The sequence below is a fragment of the Varroa destructor genome, unplaced genomic scaffold (assembly GCF_002443255.2).
Source record: "Varroa destructor unplaced genomic scaffold, Vdes_3.0 BEIS01000001.1, whole genome shotgun sequence".
NCBI classification, from domain to species: Eukaryota; Metazoa; Arthropoda; class Arachnida; order Mesostigmata; family Varroidae; genus Varroa; species Varroa destructor.
The window spans coordinates 675,239-696,244 of NW_019211454.1; the positions used below are offsets into that span (position 1 = coordinate 675,239).

General features: G+C 37.8%; 2 protein-coding genes across 2 annotated transcripts in view; one reads left to right on the forward strand and one right to left on the reverse strand.

Moving 5' to 3' along the window:
* Window positions 1-9,462, forward strand: part of LOC111255523 (gastric triacylglycerol lipase-like) — a 35,213-nt gene extending 25,751 nt beyond the window's left edge. The window contains exons 9-12 of the mRNA XM_022817570.2: window positions 2,979-3,050; window positions 8,033-8,155; window positions 8,593-8,691; window positions 9,205-9,462. Coding sequence (XP_022673305.1) covers window positions 2,979-3,050; window positions 8,033-8,155; window positions 8,593-8,691; window positions 9,205-9,357 — 447 coding nt within the window. The 3' untranslated portion in view covers window positions 9,358-9,462. The remainder of the gene's footprint in view (window positions 1-2,978; window positions 3,051-8,032; window positions 8,156-8,592; window positions 8,692-9,204) is intronic.
* LOC111243273 (protein FAM13B-like) overlaps window positions 1,854-21,006 on the reverse strand; it is a 57,876-nt gene continuing 38,723 nt past the window's right edge. Inside the window, exons 9-15 of the mRNA XM_086983546.1 lie at window positions 19,157-19,483; window positions 18,740-18,953; window positions 17,602-17,717; window positions 5,846-5,937; window positions 4,594-4,799; window positions 4,170-4,347; window positions 1,854-3,959 (exon numbers count right to left, since the gene is read on the reverse strand). Coding sequence (XP_086839672.1) covers window positions 4,769-4,799; window positions 5,846-5,937; window positions 17,602-17,717; window positions 18,740-18,953; window positions 19,157-19,483 — 780 coding nt within the window. The 3' untranslated portion in view covers window positions 1,854-3,959; window positions 4,170-4,347; window positions 4,594-4,768. The remainder of the gene's footprint in view (window positions 3,960-4,169; window positions 4,348-4,593; window positions 4,800-5,845; window positions 5,938-17,601; window positions 17,718-18,739; window positions 18,954-19,156; window positions 19,484-21,006) is intronic.

The window sequence follows — 21,006 nt, forward strand, 5'->3', positions numbered from 1 at the left end:
AAAAAAAAAACCTGATGTGGTGCGTAAGCGGAGTAACCATTGTATTCATAACGAATAATTTCATTTTAGCAGTCCCTGCCGTCAGATGTAGACGCCGCAAATAATGATATATGTACTTTTTGAAGAAGCTTTTAATCCGAAACAAACGGATGGAGACAGTAAAATGCGAGTGACGCCAACTTGGTATAAACATAGTATAATGTCAATGATTGTTGTTATTAGTACAAGTATTGCCACTTTTTATATGGTAAATTTGCCATACTAAGTGCAAGGATGGGTCGGTCGGTGGACTTCACGCAAACGGTAATACGTGTAGCAAGTCGATCCATTGCGAGTAATGGTAGGACAAGAGACAGCTGTTAGACTGGCTCGAAACAATTTAGCAGTTAGAGAGCTTATAGTTATACTTTTCGGAACTTTGAAAAAAGTTCAAAAAAAAAAAGTCAACTCTGAGCATGTTCCATCTAGGCCAGGCGTCGGTAGCATTGTGTAGCATTATTTCAACAATCTATCAGATTTAGAAGTTCAATGTATGCAATCTGGGAGGATCGCGTAAAAAAAGGTCACTACATTTATTGCGTTCCTTGTTACTCGGACTTCCACTACCAAATAAAAGCCTGTCAGCGCTTTCGCTTCCCCAAGCGGTAATTTAAGCTTTCACCAAGAATTTTTATTTACTTGAAGGTAAAGGTTGAAAGGAAGGGCGTTTGTTAGACGCGGATCAGCTTAGATCCGTTCGCAGCCAAGCGCAGCGTCCGGAAAGAAGTTTCAACAATTTAACTCATCGACGATAGGAAGTTAAAAGAGATGATTTTTTGCCACTTAATGCGGACCATGAAGTATCGTTTATTAATACCAAATGCCATTTAACAACTAAATTTCATTTTTTTTCCCGCCTCATTTCGAATTCAAGGATAGAGTGGATCTAAGTTAAAGTTCACCTTAAGACAAGAAATTTTCATTAAGCCTTATTTTACCTTGAAGCCCTTTTTTAACTTTTTTCTTAGACGAACTTCCTCTTTTTCTATATAGAGTGTAACAACAACCAAACTAGATTATAGATTAATGTCCTCGTGGTGGTCAATGGTAACCTGTTTTTACTTAACGCCATGTGGTTCAGATTCGAAACCAGGCATAGACGTGTTTTGTGCTGGAAGCCATCCGTATGAAACAATATTTAAAGTTATCACTATCGTGTCGTTTGACCTGATTTGTCTGCCTGCAGCCGCTTTAACTGAATTCATCCGATACGACGTCCCGGGCCACTAGGAAGTACGTAGCATCGTTCATCGGACGGTGCCTCAACATATGTACAGCCTCATTATCTTTACCCCGCAATAAAAAGACTTATTTATCCCTAGGCAACACTCTGGTGGGAGGTGACGCCACTGATTATAATAACTACACCCATATTCGCGTTTGGGAGTAGCACTGAAATTAAGTTTGCGTGCGTGTAATTATATATCTGAGTTAGTTATTATTCAATTAATACTCGATATACAGTATTTATTAACAAATGAGGATTTGTTACAGATAGTATTGGGCGTAGGAATATATTTTTAACTTTTTTGATCGATACTCAACCTTTATTTTTAGATATAGTAAAGGCCTCAATTACTGAAGTTGTTGCTATTTTAATCTGTCGTTTTCTTCCATACCCTAATAGCTCGTATATTCATTTTGCAATAGAATTATCGGCTCTTTTAGTTAGAATAATCGGAGACCCGCTTTCTAACTCCCTTAACTTTTGAGAACGGTTCTCTCTATAACAAGATATTTAAGAATTCCTATACAGAGCGACGGTCGAGCAAAAAGCGGATAAAATATTACCTAGAGTATTGAAAAAGCCAACAAAGCTTTAAAACATTTATTTTTACACCAAACAGCTCCGCGATATAGAATTCAATAGCATGTGGCTAGTACATATAACCGGGACACCAAGTTTACATAATACGGAATCGTTACCGCAAGGTCTCAAATATGAAGTGGCTATCTTAGTTACATTTTGTACTTCAAGCACGCTACTTTCAGCTATAACTTACTGACATGGTAATTCTACTGAATTCGCAACGTTTCGAGATACATATTTTAGAGCATTTTGCAGTAACGGGACGTTCCTTCTGTGCTGGCAGCTAAGCGAGCCTGAATATAAAGCGAGCAGAGCCCATCTTTTTGACGGACTCCCTCGCATATAAAGCGGAAGTGGGGCCATCATTACCACGGCAGTTGTTTGCTGCTGTAGTCACAACCCTATTATAGCACAGGCTTAGCCTATTAAAAGTTAGGCTTATTAAAAGTTCAAACCTTTTCCAAGTACAAATGATTTTACCGTACCTAGACTTACATTTAAATAGCTAGCCTCTAGCCAAGATTTGCAAAATGAAAAAATGTTGATGCTCGTGGAATATACTGCGCTTGACGTTTGATTAGTCAATTTCGGATTTCTCACTATGCTATGTGCTATGCTAAAGCGTAATAGATTTTCATTACTTAAACCCCCGCTAGTTTTAAGAAGTTTAAGTTCGTCTACATGATGTAATACTGTTAATTGATCATTCTATGTGCATTTTCAGAATATCGTAAGGCTAATAACAAATCCTTAAAGAACTAGCGGCTTTTTTCATTGTAGCCGTCAAACGCCGATGCAGCATTTTACCGGTGAACGTTAAAATTTTATAAATAAGTCAATAACAAACACTAAAGAAAACATGATTATGTTCATGCTAGTGGGAATATGTGCCCGTTACCTAAATTAAGTAAGTTAAGTTGTTAATTAATTTATTACATTACATCCAATAAAAATTACATAGAATCCGTTAAAATGAAATTACTAAAAACTAGAAGCCTTTGTATATAGCTTTGTGTATAGTACCACGTAGTTTTTTTAGTAGCTTAACTAAGGTGAATGAATCATGAAAACCTGCGAGAATGTATGTTTAACATAATGAACTTTGTATGATTTCGCTCTGATTTTACAGACACGAATACCAATTTATCTGGAGCACTACCCGCAATCATCTTCAATGAAAAATCTCATCTATTATACTCAGGTATATACTCAGGCTTTTTTGTGATTCACACTATGATCTTTAATGTCTGCGATAATTCGAAACGTCATCAGATACACTGGTAAAATATCACAGCCTAGCCTTCATTGATTGATCATTCTCACATTGGGGCATTCCAAACGTTGACCTGTTAATTTCACACCATGTATGTCTCTGCTGTTGTGAATGACTGAATCATGATAAATATATAAAGAGAACCAAGTGCCAAAACGGCGAAGTGCCAGCCGCTAGCTTCGAGGTAGGGCTTTACTTCAAACCCAGACGTTCGACGAAATTCTTCGATACGAAGAGTTAGGCTAAACTACCTTTAGCAGTGCTCTGATTTCCTATAGTGGTGCGAATTTTATTTAATTATCGTATTTTCAATGACGAAATACTAGTAAGCGGGCCTATTATACGAAACACCGTAGGTTTAAGGTTGAAGAAAGAGATTCCTATGGATCGCAACATATCTTTCTACATGTGTTTCGCATTATGTACATGTGGAAACTTACCTTTTAAGCTTCCGTTAACATTTTTTTTTCGAAGCTATGTACTAAAACATGTCAATTGCTATATGTGGTATTATGTCATAAATAAAGAGCGCTGGCAATCCAAAATTGTGCACGCTTAAATATTGCTTCGTCAACTCAGAATGTGTTTAAAATTACAACTACTAAATTGGTAAAATACAACAATTTTTGCCAGTATTATTATTATTATTATTATTGCACAGCTTTGACTCCTAACACAGTTTTTTTTAGACTTTATTCGGGTTAATTATTTTGGTTGGTTCATGAATAGATGTTGCCGTAATAGACGTAAATAGCAGTATGGTGCATTGAATAGTGAGGATGAAGAACGGCAAGTCCGTTTCCTTGACCGATTCCGCATCATGTAGTTTGTATTGTACTAGAAAGGAAAAAAAAACACACATTTCGTAGTGAATGTGCCATTGTTAATTTGTTGACGGCCAGAAAACGCTCCTACACTTTTGTTATTAGTATAAAATATGTGTTCTTTTCGATGATCTTATAATCTTTAATAACAAAGAAGAACTATGCGTCTTCATATCAGACAATCCGGTCTATTAAAATAGGATGCTTACTATGAATTGCTTACACATAGTGAAACAGCAAACTCACGGCCATGTTACAACCCAGAAATGCCGTTTGCTTAATTTCAAGCTGGTTGGAATAAAAGGCAGGCGACTCAAAGGATAAAACAAAAGAACCGGGGATGAATCTCTCTTTCTCTCTCTCTCTCTCTCTCCGTCTCTCAGTCGCGTGCTCCGCAGTCTCTAAAATAAGATCAAAGAAATTATTATAGAGGTTAATTTTTCTAGCTTACCAACACTGAATATGCGCAATTAGGGCTTTTGTTGTATGAAGAAATAGGTTGTGTTCAATTTGTTCTTGCAAAATAATTCTTAGAAAGCGCCTGAAAGTTTTCGTGTTCAAAACTCGTTCAAGTCTTGAACACAAAAACGGAACAACTGAATGAATGCATTATTAGTATTTTAGGCGAAAAAGAAAGCTTTTGTAACCTCCACTACAGATGTTATTTGTATGATGAATTGGAGATGTTAAACTGTATTGTACATCTTTGCCAGCGACAGCAGAACTAGCAGTTCAAGGTTTCCCATCGTCCAATACAGCTAAAGACAGTGTCTTCTTCTATACCAAGGAACTGTGTGGATCTTGACATACTGGCTATATTATTCAAAGCGAGATTTGATCAAAAACGAAACACCTGAAAAACATCATAAAAATAAACATGAGAAAGCCGGGATTAACACATTTTTCTAGTGGGTAAATCTGCAAGGACCAGATGGTCTTAACTGATAACAGGCTCGAGCCTGGAAAAGCCAATAAAACTGGTTTGGCTGTGTTTTTAACGCTAGCATGTCAATTTGCTACTCCAGCATTTTCCATAATGATCAGTTTAGAAAGCTTCGCTAGTAAAGCCAGATGTGTCCTTGCCATGAAGGAGTAGGCCAGCTTCACAGATATAAGTGATACCGTTTAAGCTGGATAATATAATCCAAATGCAGTTAATATTTTAGAGTACTATAATTAGTTTTCGAGGGCTGGAGCTGGATTAACATAAGCATGCCTGAGACAGTTATTATTATTATTATTATTATAATTTTTAGAACCTACCTGGTGGCGCCGTACGTCTACCAGTGCGGTACACGAAGAGATACGTGTATTCATAATTCGGAGTGGTAAGACCCAGAACTACCTAAAGTCTACTGATTTGCATCGAAACTATGACAGCCGTCCGGGTGGAGTAAACTCAATGCGACTGGGATGATATCGCAGTTGTGTCACTCCTGATGTTTTTCAGCCAGACTCTTTGTCATTTCATCAGAGAAACATAATTTAAGAAATCATGCTCTCCCCAAGAACTTGTGAATACTGTGTTTATTAGCGCATGAGACATAAGATGCTTTACGAACTTTAACTCTGATATTTTCTATGAATATCGTAGATACTCTACGTGAAGTATCTGGTGATCGTAGAATCGGCGATTATTTTTTTTACTTGATACAAATAGATAGGGTAACTCTGGACCTAGGTGACCTGTTTTCTTTTTTAGAAACTAGAGCGTGATGATTTGAATTATGTTTTATAAAACATTTAAAAATTTGCAATACTCAACAATAACATAAGTCGCTTATGCAGTACCTGTGCTATAGGTATTGCATATGGAATCTGTGCAAGTGCCAATTAATGTTGATCCTTAGCTAACTTAAATATTAGATTGGTATAATGAACCTATTTGCATAAACTCACCAATAAGTGTTTTCCGCAAATGTGTCACAGATATATATTGGCAGAGTAATGGTGACGCAATGGTAGCATGCCGCATAAAATTCTGCAAAGACCTAAAAATAAAACATGAAGGCATGTACGTACCGAGTCATTTACAAGCGTGCTAACGCGTTATTGAGCGATACTGATTGCAGAGTGTTTCGCGTCGTACTAATCTACTGCCTTGTCAGATAGAATTAAAACTTAGATTGAAAAATAGTTTACATTAAATGTATAGCTCTTAAATAAGAAAAGAAAAATGAACGGATTCCATGTTCCAAAATCACATGTGGACACCTTTTAAAACCGTAAATATTCACCATTATGATCGTTCTGGTCAATGCATGTCTCATATCGATATGCTATTGATTCCAAGCAACAGCCAATATTGAATAAAGTATTACGGCTCGTTTTTGTTCGATTGTGGCTTTCAAGTCGTCTACTGTCGCCGATTTTATTTTTGAGGTATCCGTACAGGAAAGACCATATTCACGATGTGCTCTTGGAAACTGCATCTACCATCACACTGACGTTCTCCCAAATACGTAATAAAACAGACTCTTGCAGCACACTCAGGTGATTTGGGCCAGTCATTGTACCGTCAGAATGGTTTAGTTAATTCTTTAGTTAAAACGCCGTACCACACTCCTGAGAAATTAACATGGTCTTCTGTGTAACATGTGGATTTACAGTTATCGAATAATGAAATCGTGCTACTTAATTCATATATAACTTTATCGCCCCAAGTTTTGCGCTGCTATTTATTTATATGTATATCCTCTATTACTATTAAACCTATTACTCGTAAACGACAATTGAGCATTTTGCTCACACTTTGTCATCGAAAAATTGTTGTTCTTCCGTCATTTGCGTTGATAGTATGTCCCATTGTAACAATCTAACTGTTCTACTCACAACACACTGAAATGCGATAGGCACTCAATTGTTTTACAAATTTTCTTTGTTATTTTCTAGTCCGTTCTCTTAGCTGGTAAAGCTCCTTGATGTTTGACCTTCAGGAACGTCGTTTATGAGTATCCTAAACAGTTCCATCCATTTCAAGCTAATCCTTTATCCAATTAATTGTAAGTCGCATAAATTGATCTGTCTGAGATTGCTGTTGTAGTTCTGCTATATCTTCATACTTTCAGTTTTTTTTGCGCAGAAAATTTAATCTTTGTCCACTCATCCCTTTCAGTTATCCGCGCCCTAGAAAAGTACAAGGCTGTGATCTGTCAAATTGCGAATACAGACCTTGAGATGTCGTGTTTTGATTTTTTTTTTTTTTTTTTACTTGGTTTAAGGATTAACTTACTGTTTACTAGAATTTGCATGATTTCTCGATGGTCTCCCATTATGCATCCCACAGAGAAACATTTTTGAGAGCGACTTTATTGAAGCCGGACCAACTGTAGTGTTAGAGGATCCTTTATGAGGGCATTGTGTGCCACAGGTCAGTAGAGTTCCATGTGCCCAACCTATGCTAAAGGGGCTTAAAGTAGCCGCTTTTTTCGTTCTATCTGGCCTGGATACCTATTATACTATATCCGTTAGTAAACTCAACAATTCTGATCATCAATTATATTACAAAAAAAAAATAAAAAATGTCAGCAGTAATCGATCAAAACCTAAAACGATAATATGCCTTTTTTTTTACTTGAGGTATGATTATTGCATTGCTTCACCATATGGCCACTTTACGTATCCAGAACAGAGAGCTGATCTTGTACTACGAGGTGCGCAATTTTTGAATCCTCGGGTGAATCTTGGCGCTCACAGTACATTGCCTTATCGTATTGCTTTGAAGTATTCACTACGTCAAACGCATTGGTTCGTTCATCTTGCTTATTAAGAGCAAACGTAGAGAATGGATAAAAAAACAGCGTGTATATTTCGTCGCTAATCTTATAAACATAAATCAGCGGATAACTATTTAGGATTGATTTTTTTTAACTTGTATGGCTCGTGGACGAGTAAACCTGCAATAAAATTGTTAATTTATTTTTTTTGAGAAGTGGCGAATAACGAGAATCTGTTTATCACGTCATTCTAAATAAGACTCTGGATAAACAGATAATAGGCAGTTTTCTTGGGTGAAAAGCATAGGTTAGTAATAAACTTTGTTTTTTCAGAGACGTCTCACAATCTTATGATTATTTTCGTTTACAGATGCAGGAAGTCGCTTGTTTAGGCGAAAAGCGCGTATTCGAGTTTAATTATGACGAGCTCTTTTACGGAGATGAGGTATTACTCCACGACCCGGCAGTTCAATTCTATGGACACAACCAAGAGGTATTAATATCTGCCAGCGATATACTACTATTTATCTACTGAAGGGGCAGTATACCAATTAAATAAATGGACATTTTGAGACAAACGATTTCAAATTTTCTTCAACATTGGCCGCCTTGCATTAACACGTGTGAAAAGTTTCATGTGACGTGTCGTGCGGAGCTCTGATAAAAATAAATTTTTAATGAACTAAACAATATTTTGAACTAAAAAACTGAAATAATTTTTTGAGCCGGATCTGACTACAGTGAAGTAGACGTATATACTTTGTATCTATCCTAATCTGCCATAAAAAAATATAGCTGGATACCCTAGTCTTATCTGAAATACCCTAAACGACCCTACCTTTTCTGGAGGCGGAAGTTAACAAAAGAATTAGCAAAACTTCAGCTATTACAAAACCTATTCGTTTATATACTGCCAATTTTCGTTTGCAGGTGTACGGCGATATAAGGCCGCCCGTTTTATCAACTGAAAATATTCGCGTACCGGTAAAAGTCTACTATTCAGATGGAGATACGCTAATTACAACTAACGTGAGAAAATTCATATTTATAGTATGACCAATTGCAACTTTCCAACATAAAAGTTACGTACATTGCTTGTATCCATATTATGCATCTATGCGGGTACACGTATCGAGTATGCACGCAAAGCTAACTTTTGGAGTCCAAAAAAAAAGTTGGTAACAATATAGGACACGCAGCTTGGTATTTATTTTTCTTTTACCTCTCATTTTAAAGCTCCCTGTAAGAACCAGATAGGTAATGACAGTCATGATATTGTTCCATGTCTCACCGAGACGATTCATCTTGTAACGAATAAAATGCAGTTGCTATTCGGAGATGCATTCACGAACGGGAGGAAATCCGAGAACGGGAAGTGGCGGCACCGCAATCACACACATCAGGCCTTAAGCCCACTGCTTTTCACCCATAAGTCATTCCCTCCCCCAAACACGAGAACCCCTTACTGATCCTCTTTGTAAAATATTATAATATTTAAAATTTTGTTTCGTTTTTATATATTTTGTGTCTTGTGCGTTTCAGAATCAAAAAGCCTTAATTGCTTCCCTGCCTAACGTAGTAGGCGAATATCATATCCGCGATAAAGGATTCGTTCACGGAAGCTTCGCTCACTCACCATACAACATGACCCATGTTTACGATACTATTCAATTCTTTAATGAATTTTTTCTATGACTGAATTCCTTTAGTACCTTCAGTACTGAAATGTTGGCTATGTAAGTTACCGCTTTTAGCGGTATGAATTACTTGAATAAAGGACTTATTTAATAATATATAATAACCCGGCCAAAGAATACTAAGGTTTGCTTTATTAGGTTATGGTTTATTTATTCCGATCACTAAAAAGTATTCACGTTTATAGTATGATAGCACTGCCTATGCTTGAACATATATATTAGTACATTTTCCAACTCACGTTCACAGGAATGCCGGTGTCGTTTGTATATAGAAATTGCTAAGAACGAGTAAAGCGCGAAGCCTAGATGCAATGATAATTTGTTATTATTCTAATTTAAATTTTCGATTTGTATCACATCTCCATAGGTACCTGTAAATATCAGCACCCATCGTGCGTAAGCTTCATCTCTAACAACCATGATTCCCACGCATGCTCGGTAAACCATTGTAGTTAAGGCAAATCCAATATGCACGGTCGAACATTCCTACATATGTAAGCGTGCCACAATCAAATATTTAGTAATAATTATTTCATGCTCAGAAGAAGGTAGCGCTTTTACGAAGAAAATAAACTTATTTTGTCACTGGAACGGCGTCCTAACTTAATCACTTTTATGACGTAATCGTAAACGTCATCCGATCACCTTAATCAGTTTTAATCTCTTGACAATAATAATCTTTATTATCTTTCCAAATTTAGTATACGATTATTCGCTACTTATGATTTATGACAGTGGCACGCCCTGATCAGTACTAGCTTCTGAATATATTTTAGAAAGCAGTCTTTCTACAAAATAACTTCGCCTTCAATATTCTCTAAGCCAACATAGACAATTTTCGGGAGAAGCATTTAGGTGTGCAAAGAATCACACATACGCAAGTTCTATACACCGAAAGATCAGCTCATTAATAGTGGAGATTTCTGTATATATAACGCTGTAAGGTTGAGAAAATGTCGTGTTTTACTTTTAACTTTTTCCGTAAACCTGGCCTCCGTCAATCTGCATACTTCCAAACCATGTAAAATATCTTATAAGTTCCTACGTTAAATATATTCAAGAAAATTAATGAAGATTCTTCTTTTACATCGTGTTTTCCATGGCAGTGTAGAATTCAATTACTCAGATAAAAGCAGAATAAAAAAAGTGACTTGGAGCTTCTTGCCTGTATTTTATATATCACGTAATTGTCGTTTGTGCAAGTTATGTTTTGAATACACGTCTATCTCTGTGACACCTCGGAAAGAAGCGATGCCGGAGTGAACAGCAAGCTTTTGAAGTTTACTAACATGTGCTTCTCGATTTATCGAAAAATAAACAGGTTCTATGCTACTGGTAATTATTTGTTTCTTAACGAACCGGTTGGCTTCGATGACACGTTTATTTGCTCACCTGAATTCCAAGCCTAAAACATGATGAGCAAAAACAGTCTTCCTTTACTGAAGTCGTCTTATTCACAAAAAAAAATACAGAACGCAACTGAAAAGATTGTCAATCTAGTTATGGGCAACCAATAGCGGTGAGGTGCTATCAAGCATGTTCTATTAACAACAAAACAAAATGGAGCCACAGTCTGACGGCAAAATGGCGAGATATTCTCTCAGTAACACCTTAACGGCTGTAATTGTTTAAGCACCTTGCATGATGAATTGCATGAATCCTTGCATGAAAAATATATAAAGACATTATCTATACAGTATTAATTACCGAGGGTTGGGCATTGTTGCATTCTCTTCGGAAACTTTTAGAAATACTCTGACAGGCCTGGGAGATAATTAAATGTTCTCCTGATTTAGGTGGCTATCAAACGGTCGAAGGTCAACTTTCAATGGCTTCTTCGTAACTTTGTATGTAAACAAAAAAGAGGCATCGATGTGGCTACTATTTTTGCCCACGTTTTAGCATCATAATTGTTTTTCTGATGTCTAGTGGATCTAGACCCGTGATTATTAACTTCTCGTTTGGTAAACAATGCATAAAACGATAAGCAGCTAAATGATGCCGCGTTTTACAAAGATGTTTGATGAAAGCGGTTTGTTAAAAGTTATGCAAAATAAATCATCTTAAAATGTGATTATATCTACGAATGTGTTACGGAAAGAGACAGAACGCTTGAGGGTGCATTGACTGCAAGGTTTTTCCCTTTGTCGGCGGCGGCAATATGCCCGCTAGTAGCACGACCCGGATCTCTGACAGAGAACGTCACGTGGTCCGTGCATCGCGCGTTTGTAGTCACGTAGGATCATTGTCTTTTAGCTGGCCATACATTTTGATCATACCGTTAACAGATAATCATGTTTATTTGCCGCAGATATAAATATTTGTTGGTACTTGTGTCGTACTAGAAAATTTTGTGGGACTCTAACGTAAACTATCCTTAACGAGAAGGGGCTATGGTGCTGACATTTAATGTCATCGTAGCATGCTGTCTTCTGTCTCCTTCTCACAAAAACGGTTTCGCCAAGAGCCACTCCACTCCTCCTCAACCCTAATGTGGATAAGGTCAGAACTGGCAACAACTGAAACTTTCTGCTCTCTGATATTTCAGTACCGAATAGTACCTCCATTGTCGACGTCCTACTCTCCACTAGCTACGGGTAAAAGCAGCTGTACTCCAAATAGAAACTTTCATACTGGACTTACTATACCTGGTCGTGGGCACGGATAATTCGTTGCTTTTGCTCGTACAGACAAGCAACAGTCCAACTACTTCGCGCTATGTCAATTGATCGTGTTATAATTTATCGTTCAGTCTTAGGCGATCTTCGCTTTAGGCGAACTCGAGTCGCTGATGGCTTCCGAGCCGCTTAAGTCCGTGTTCTAACATCTAATGGAAGTTAAAGCGTCTTTAAAGGACTTAGGATACTTCTAGATCGCATTACTGCTAACTACGACGAACATCTTGTAACGCGACAAAAATCCTATTGGAAACTGAGGTGGAACAGGACAAAAAAACTCAGTGTATGAAATCTATGAAAAACTTCGCGTGTGCTTACGACAAGGTACTTTTGCCTCACACAGTGTGGCTTCGATCGTTCGATAAAATCTGATCGCGTACCATACAACTAGATAGATAGTTAAATTCGACTCCTGCTCAAAATAGCACACCTTTTTGGTAACTTGCAAACTTAATGATAAACGATGTTGATTTTGAATGTCCCAAACTAAAAAGTTTTTACATTAGGAGCATAGGTGCACTGTTAGAATTGTAATAAAGATATTACCTTCTTTTTACTATTGTTTACAACTTTAACATATTATTTGCCTAGTTGTTCCTATAAGGAATAGCTATAAAAGCTAATTTTAAGCCTAGTTGCAACGGTATAACGATAGGGGGTCCCCAGATAAAAAGCCTCTTTCTAAGCTCATACGAAAAGCAGAAGCGCGCTACTTCAACATAAGCAACGTTAATCATAACTGTACACTTGCATATATAATTACGTACAATTTTATATAGTCCACTCTTGATATCGATGCAATGTTCCGCGGAGATTTTTTTATTAGCGATATTTATTGGTGACAAATGTATACACAGTGAATGAGTACTGGGTTTGATTGGATACCTAAATTGTAGGGATGACACTCGCTACGATTCGCAGACTTACCCTCGGCCAAAATGACCCGCCCTTATTTTACTACGTTAATTAAGAAAAAAAAAACACCTGAAACAGTGATAATGAATAACTAATCTTGTTTGTTATGTCGGAGTGATTGGTGGCTTAAATTATAGCGTAGCGCGTAAGCAGTAGGCTAAGCGTGTAGCGAGTCAATCTTTTTCTGACATGTTTAACAGGTAGTTGAAGCATTTTCCTATCAATGATCAATCACATCTAGCCATCAGTGTTGCTTGTGACGTTATGACAGAGATGCAGAGCTTTACGTATCACTTCCGTTACCATTTGGCAGCCAATTGCCGTCCTCATTTTGGCTTCTAACCTTAGCTGATCAATTAGCATATATGGACATAGACAGGAAGTGTACAAATACATGAAATAATTCGCGGAGCCTTCCAATCCGAACAGATGAGAACGGCAACACCAACCCGGCGGTGGCTGTTCAGAGGACAAATTCTTATAAAGCTACAATAGCAGCAACGGCAGTTCGGTGCGAGCCGTTAATGAGGTGGTGGTTGGGAGACCTTCGTTTACTCATCTGTACTGCTAATTTAAATATTACTTAATTGTTCATCATTAGTATTACCTGAACACCTTTTCCACTTCTTTAATTCGTGTTTATAATATAGCTTTAGTGGTATTGAAAGTCGCTTACCACTTCATGGTAGTGTATACCTTTATAGTGTACCGCCACGGTAACTGTCGTTGTTGTCATTATTATCTATATCATAATCTTCATCGTCAATTACTGCTTTCCTATAATAGTGATAATGATAATAGCGTGATATATCATTCTACTTTTAAAGAACATCTTCATTTGGATTCCCAGTTGACAGTATTTCGGTCCATACCCTAAAGTTACGTTGTTTTCAACATTTTCACTATGTTGGCTTGTCAGAACGATTGCTTATATTGTTTTCTCTCTTAATGCTGCTATCTGCATACGGCGGGACGTTTTATTACTAATCAAATGTCGAGAAAAAAGGAAGTGTGCCTCAATCCATCTGAGGCAAAATGAGCTCTGTTCTGCGGTTATCTTTTTTACTCGCGTTTATTTATCTATCTATGTCACTACAATCGATGTAATCATACAACATAATATTGTAATTACCATCACTGTTATTATTAGTAGTTACTCGTGGTAGAAATAATGTGTCACGTGTCGAACATGCCACCATTGAAGATTCTAACTCGACGTGACCAACAAGTACGTTTTTACCTATTTACTTTTGAATGTATTGTTTTTTTTTGTTTATTAAGGCTTGTTATTATCAGCGGTTGAACTTTTTTATCTTTGCTATAAAAAAGAGTGGTATGGAACTGTCCACAGAGGGATTCAATGTGTTCTTTAGTCAATTAGTGTCTCGTTTCTTGGAATTAACTATAGAATCTCATGTTAAATAACAAGTAGTTACTTCTGTTTTCCTTTCAATGTAAAAAGTATGCACTAGTTTGTCCTTTGCACTAGTGGGTATCTGTTGTATGTTCTGACGCTGGTATGTGTTCTTCATACGAGTCCGTCCCATCTTAAATAGCAATTTCTCTGCGTCTATACACGCGCATCATAAAGCGTCAAACGACGTTTGACGACAATTCAGTCTCGTCGGTCGACAGAGAAAAACATTATTTAATAACCTACAGAGGACGCTCTTCTTAGCGGCTGTAACATCTATATCATGTTGACCCCTTGGCACCATTAAGTCTATTTTATCTTTGTAATAAACCCGGTCAAAAACCCGTTTTTACAACCCGCTTTGGTTACACCTAAAAGATTAGGATAGCTTGCAGTTCGTGGATAGCTGTTTCAATTTCTTGTGTCTTTTCAGTTAAAATTATTAAAGCCAGCTGCTATATAGGTGCCTTAATTGCTAACCGAAAACACCAATGTAAGTGAGGTCTCTTACCATTATTGTTTCGTGTCAGACTCAGCTTGTTTTTCGCGTGCATTTTTACTTAAACTTTTATCGCTACTGGTTGATATATAAGCATGTAACTATGAACATCAGATAACAAGTGCGAGAACTGATCATAACATATGGTAGGCTAGTGAGTCCATCCATCATGTTTTCTTAATGAAGGATATTAACAACTAGCAAGACAGCGCTTCTATGCGCTCGAAGCCTTTTTCAGACTGAGCGATCCAAATTGTCTTGAAGTTCCTGAGGTACGCGAGGCACACCAGTGGCGTGATGTTGCCGAGCGGACTATTCAGCACTGTCGACATAAACTTTCAACAACCTCAAACGTATATATATATATATATATATATATATATATATATATATATATATGCTATTGACGTGTTCTTTTATAATCAGTATTAGTAACTATATAACGTTCTATTATTCTTGAGCAATAGGAAGCACAGTACCATCAAACAGACGCATCCTGCCATATTGCACAGTGCATCTGGAGCGAAAAAAAGCGGTTAGTCTCTCTGCCTCCCGCAAACATACAGATAGATAAAATTATTCGCGGGAGCCGAGTCACAGTGAGATCGTTTCCTATTAGACGATGTGTCACCGCAGAACTTCTCAAACGGTTAGGTTCCTCGAAAGTAAACACATTGGATATAATCGCCCAGATAGACAACGGAGGCCTGTCAGTTTGTATTAAGGCTTTGAAAAATTTAACTGAGAATAGAGTCAGATGGTGTATTATAGATCGCTCAATGAAGTTTCGCTTCGTCTTAAACATAAACTCTATTAATGGACCATGTCCCTTGTTCTTTTGAGTTGTCCGTAGACTAGTTGTAGTCGTCACCGCGTCAGTGTTGGCTGATTAATTTCTCGCAGCCTTAACGATTCCGTTCGTTCCATAGTATCATTAGAAATGAGATTGATTTTGGTCTTCCTATTTAGCTGTGACGTTAGCAACTCGTTTGAAAATAGCGAATAATCTGTTGATAAGTCGCTTTTATCTAGAAAAAGAGCTGTTGATAATTTTCAATGTCAAGGTCAAAGGATGTCGATATATTCGTCCGAAGTTTGCGTTAGGGGCGCAGGTGTTCTAAAATGCAGTGACAGACATCATCACAAAAAGCGCTTCAGCCAAATCGGCAACTGCCACTCGACCTCCATCTGCAGTGCGAAGGGTCGCGTACTCTATATGTTTTGGCATAATATTGACCTAATGCCTGCAGTCCAAACTTTTCGTTTCAGGTTTACTGGAATACTGCATAAGGATTCTTAAATTTGCTAATTGCAACCTCTAAAATTTGATCGAAAGTTTCTTAAAAGTAACGAGTGGGGCAAGTTCGATGTCGATGAATTTCACACACATCCACCCCTCTGGTTTCGTTTCTGTAGAGGCTTGTTTCTGTTTCATGATGACCTACAGTATATTCATTTGTTAAGAGATCTTTGGGACAGAGTGGCTCTATGATCCCCAAATTAAAAAAAAAGTGTATATATATATATATATATATATTTTTTTTTTTCTAAAGACCCACAAATACAACACGCTCGACGTCCTATATTGGCTCTATTGTTTGATTTGCTTACTGTGCCACGTGTTTTATTTATAACAACATAACAGTGCTCACTATTTTCGATTCTATTATTATGTAACTGCAAGCGCATCTTAGGAATACAATGACGATTTTGAAGCGGTTGTTATTTTTACAGTTACTGCTAAGCTGCTCAATCGGTCAGCAACGTTACTATTGAAAACAATGATTGCAGTGTTAAGATGTCGTATCGAAGCGGTCTTGCATCTGCGAGCTAATCAGGTTGATTTTATCGTGACCAATATATATATATATACCTGGACACAATATATTAGTTTCCGGCTACATATATCAATTGAAGCTATAAATTACTGTTTGCATGTATTTATTTCCTTTTTATTTCTGTTGCCATTTCTGATGACACTTAATATTTGTGTCCATTTAGCCAAATGCAAATTTGACAGTGTTTTTTTCTCGGAACTTTTGTTTTCCCCTAGTTCCGGTTGACCTAGCTGTGTCTCCGTTCACATACAATATTTATTGCAGATAATTAATTATACGATAACAGTACAACGTTACGTTTCGAATCTTGTGTTTATATATAATAGGTATGATTACGGCGACTGCGGTTCCCGACACGATTAAATATATGACATTTTCTTGTTGTTCAATTCAACACCGTATATGACAAAATCACAAATTTCGAGCTTATTGCCGCTTTGTCACACAAACATATGTTCCTCAATATAATCTCGATGATGTATACAGCGAGCGCATATTGGTGATGGATAAGATGGAAACGTGCCTTCAACTGTTCGCCCATTGTGTTTTTAGTTTATGCGTGATTCCTATATTTCAAGCCTATGGTCAACCTCTATCTGCGTTCCTTATTTACTGTACTTTTGTCACGGCACGTCGCTGTGATGAACTAACGTTGCGACAAAGATATGAGTAAATGACGTGGATGATAATGATAATGAGGATGACCCTTGCGTCCAGGATGTCATTCCTCATCCTCCCTCAATCGTCTGTAAAAAAATTCCGGTGCGGTTCACGGTCTCTGTTAATGAGGCAGTCTTAATGCCACTAGTTCTGTACTTCTTGCACCTCTTTTGCACTGGAAGGCCAATGGGCTTTGATCGGCCATTTTTATGACCACTATTGAGACTTAACACTTTACCTGGTTTTCATTTTTAAGCACCAATGCCTCCATGAGGCGCAGACGAGCCTTTACGTGCTTATATTCCGTGTAGTTATTTTCCATCGGATGTCGGTCTTCGCGTTGAACCTTTCGACCTGTAAACATATCGAAATGAAACATGGTACACGTCATGATTTATTTTCTGTGTAGTACATGATTACGATTGCGCTTTTTCGCTCTTTGTTTGTAACTACGTGTCAGCGCAGGCATTTTGACAACGCTGCTATAGTTTATAATATAGTTTCGTTCGTTATCAATTTAGGTTAATATCATCCACTGCAGAAGCCCCTATTTTATAAAAATTAAATGTGCTAAAAGTCGTTATAGTTAGCCCCCATTTGATGTGCGTTAAATCTAACACAAACATGGTTTTGTTTATAGATACAGTATTATCCAGTATTAAGCGCTAAGCGAGCATCATTTCAAACCTGAAAATTGATGTGGGTCAATTCAGATGTAGCTACGAATTTTAGAGAAGTTATTTTGTGAACGGGTCATAAGTCAAATCAATAGAAATTGTATTTTGGAGGCAGCCGAGTGAAACGCCCCAGGAACTAAACGGGCTGAATCAAATCGTTCTTAGGTGTAAGAATGACGTGCAGCTGACGAACAATAAGCGACAAAATAGACGTAAATGTTGCGCACAGTTTGGCCCGTTAAACTGGTAGCAAAAGCGAGGTGAGCGGAAAAGAACTTCTGGGCAAAATAACGGAAATGCTAAAACCCATTCGATCGTCAAACAAAAATGAGTAGATGCAGCACATGATGAGGAATATGAGACCTTTATTTTGCTTACTTGTAGTAACTGGCTGATGATACGATGTCTGATACTATCCCATATGGTACGTGGTTATGTCGTAATGGCGCAAGCAATCTACAGAGATGCCGTTAAAACCCGTCTACTGTATGATGGAGAATATTGCACAAACAGTACATAGTCTGTACATAACGTGACATCTATTTATGGGTTAAACAATTATGATTCTAGTCACTTTTTTGTTACAAAGTTTGAAACAGTGATTAGTTCTTTCTTAGCTATCTACAACGCCCCCTTACACGTTGGAAATTACTGAAACAAAAATGTTTAGAAATTGTAAAAACCAATTTGGGTACATACCTGTAGCAAGCTGAAAGTCCTTCTCAAATGTACGGAGAATTTTTCGCAAGCGTTTTTTTTCAATTCGTGCTTTGCGCTGCTCCTCTAGTAGTTCAGGCAGAGGTAGCTCGTGGAGGTTACACGACTCCTTCTCTAGTGGAGTCAGTGGCGGGGAAGATTCGTGTCCACGGAGATCCGGATTCGAAACTAGGCCATTAAGAATGTCACCACTCTCCTATGTACGAGCGACATGAAAATCACGAACGAGCATTTGGAAATTTTGACACATTGATAAGCGCTCTCATATAGTGGCGGAAACAAATCTTTGTTTGAATAGGGGACGATAAATCGACAGTAATAGTTAGACGTTTTAGCTCTATCGGCAGTACGTATATGTTATTCTATATTTTTGCTCAGAGTTCCGAAAAGTTATCGTACCATATGGGCGGAGATGGCCTCAAAATCTGGGTTAGCAGCGTGCTGTAACGGTTGCGGTGTTGTCTGTAGAGGTAGCGACTTGAAGTCCATTTGAACATGCTCGATAATTGGCTGTAAGGTGTCTTCCTTAGCAGGTACTAATCCACCTGCGGAACCCTGGAATGAGCCTCCGCCAACAAGGCGTTTCACACTGCGATACCGCTCGTATAACGGGCGTAAGAGGTGGCGATCCGCACGTGAATTTGGACGCCCATGGATACTCTCGAATGCCAACAGAGCTTTCTGCATGCACAGTTTCTCCTCGACTACCTGCTCGCGGGTCATATCCTGGATGTATGAAAACGAGTATAAAAACATTTTAATAATGCGAACCCACTGAGATTACAAGAGGATGCAACAGAAGGGCATGGGTATGAGCGTTCGCTATTACACCTAAATACATAGAAATATTAGTGCAAACTGAAAAAGAAAAGCGGTCGCACACGGGACCAGCTATAAAGGTCAGACGTCTATTAAAAAAAACATATATATATATATATATAGGCGTGTTCTAGATAGTTCTATCTCGATACGAATTCGGCTTTTTGCGGAAATAATTTTCACCAATTTTGACTCCGATTTTTTTTTAGTTAAAATTTTCGTCTGCAGAGAACTACACTCCGCAAACGTATCATCTTTCTTTAAAGCGGAGCCGACGGCAGTTAAAGTAGCGATTCCCGGTGTGCAAACCAGCATTATAGAAGAGTTGTACAGCTACCCTTTGGAGGACTAACTTTACACAGGGTACAACACTCATAACTCGAACGCGTCGATTGCAAACTACGCTCAGGTTTTATAGTGACACCGATATTTTACGCCCTCATTGGTCTTTAAATCTTGCGTGAGTAATCGTGACCGACCAGAGGCTGATCCATCAAAAAGGGATCTACGAAAAAAGATAGAGCGCGCCACTCGCTATTTCGCTTCAAGATAAATTATGAATCCACAATACAACACAAAAATCAGAGAGGGAACAGCGCATTGTTTGAAACTGAGAAGCTTCGTGCTGCAACTGTAGTTATAAGTGTAGCAACTGCCGAAAAACAAAATTAGGTCGAACAGCTAATAATACATTATATACGTTCTTGTTAGATAGACTATAAGCACGAACAGCATTTTCTTGGCTTAATGGACACAACATATATTTTCTAAAATACAGGCCAGCAGTCAATCGTTTAAGGATCAGAACGTAATAAAAATAAGCTGAGGAGTTATTGGGGTTACCATAAAATTAAGACTTAAGCACACACCCGTTAAATATTTACATGGTGACTTAACAAGGGTTGCGATTTGAGATGCATAGAAATATTCTAGGATCTTCTAGTAACCTTACAAATAGTACTATTATTATCGGAATTCTCTAGAACAAAGGAGATTCCAACATGAGACGGAAACAGTGTGACGAATAGGAGAACGATGGTGTCATAATTATGCTAATGATAGAGCCTAGAAGCTAACACTAATTCCCGTGACTTCTAGTAGGGCGCTGCGATGTTACTTTGAGCAGAGCTTTATGTGACAGATAATCCTAACTGATTCAATGACGCCAGCTGAGCTGTCAGTTCAAGAAGCGCTTTAAATTGTTTTCTGTTTAGCTCGCTTGTAATACTACCTAGTGATCTTACAATTTCTGGGGCCGCCAACGCAGAACCCGACATAGTTGTCAAAAAATTTTCACCCGGGCTGACGCGTTGGAAACACCAAACAGACGCACCAAAGCATTGAAAAACAAACAGTCACCGCTAGATAAGCAAATAAAAGGGGTAATTTTCACTTCAAGGCTGTAACATCAATATAACACATAAAAGTGA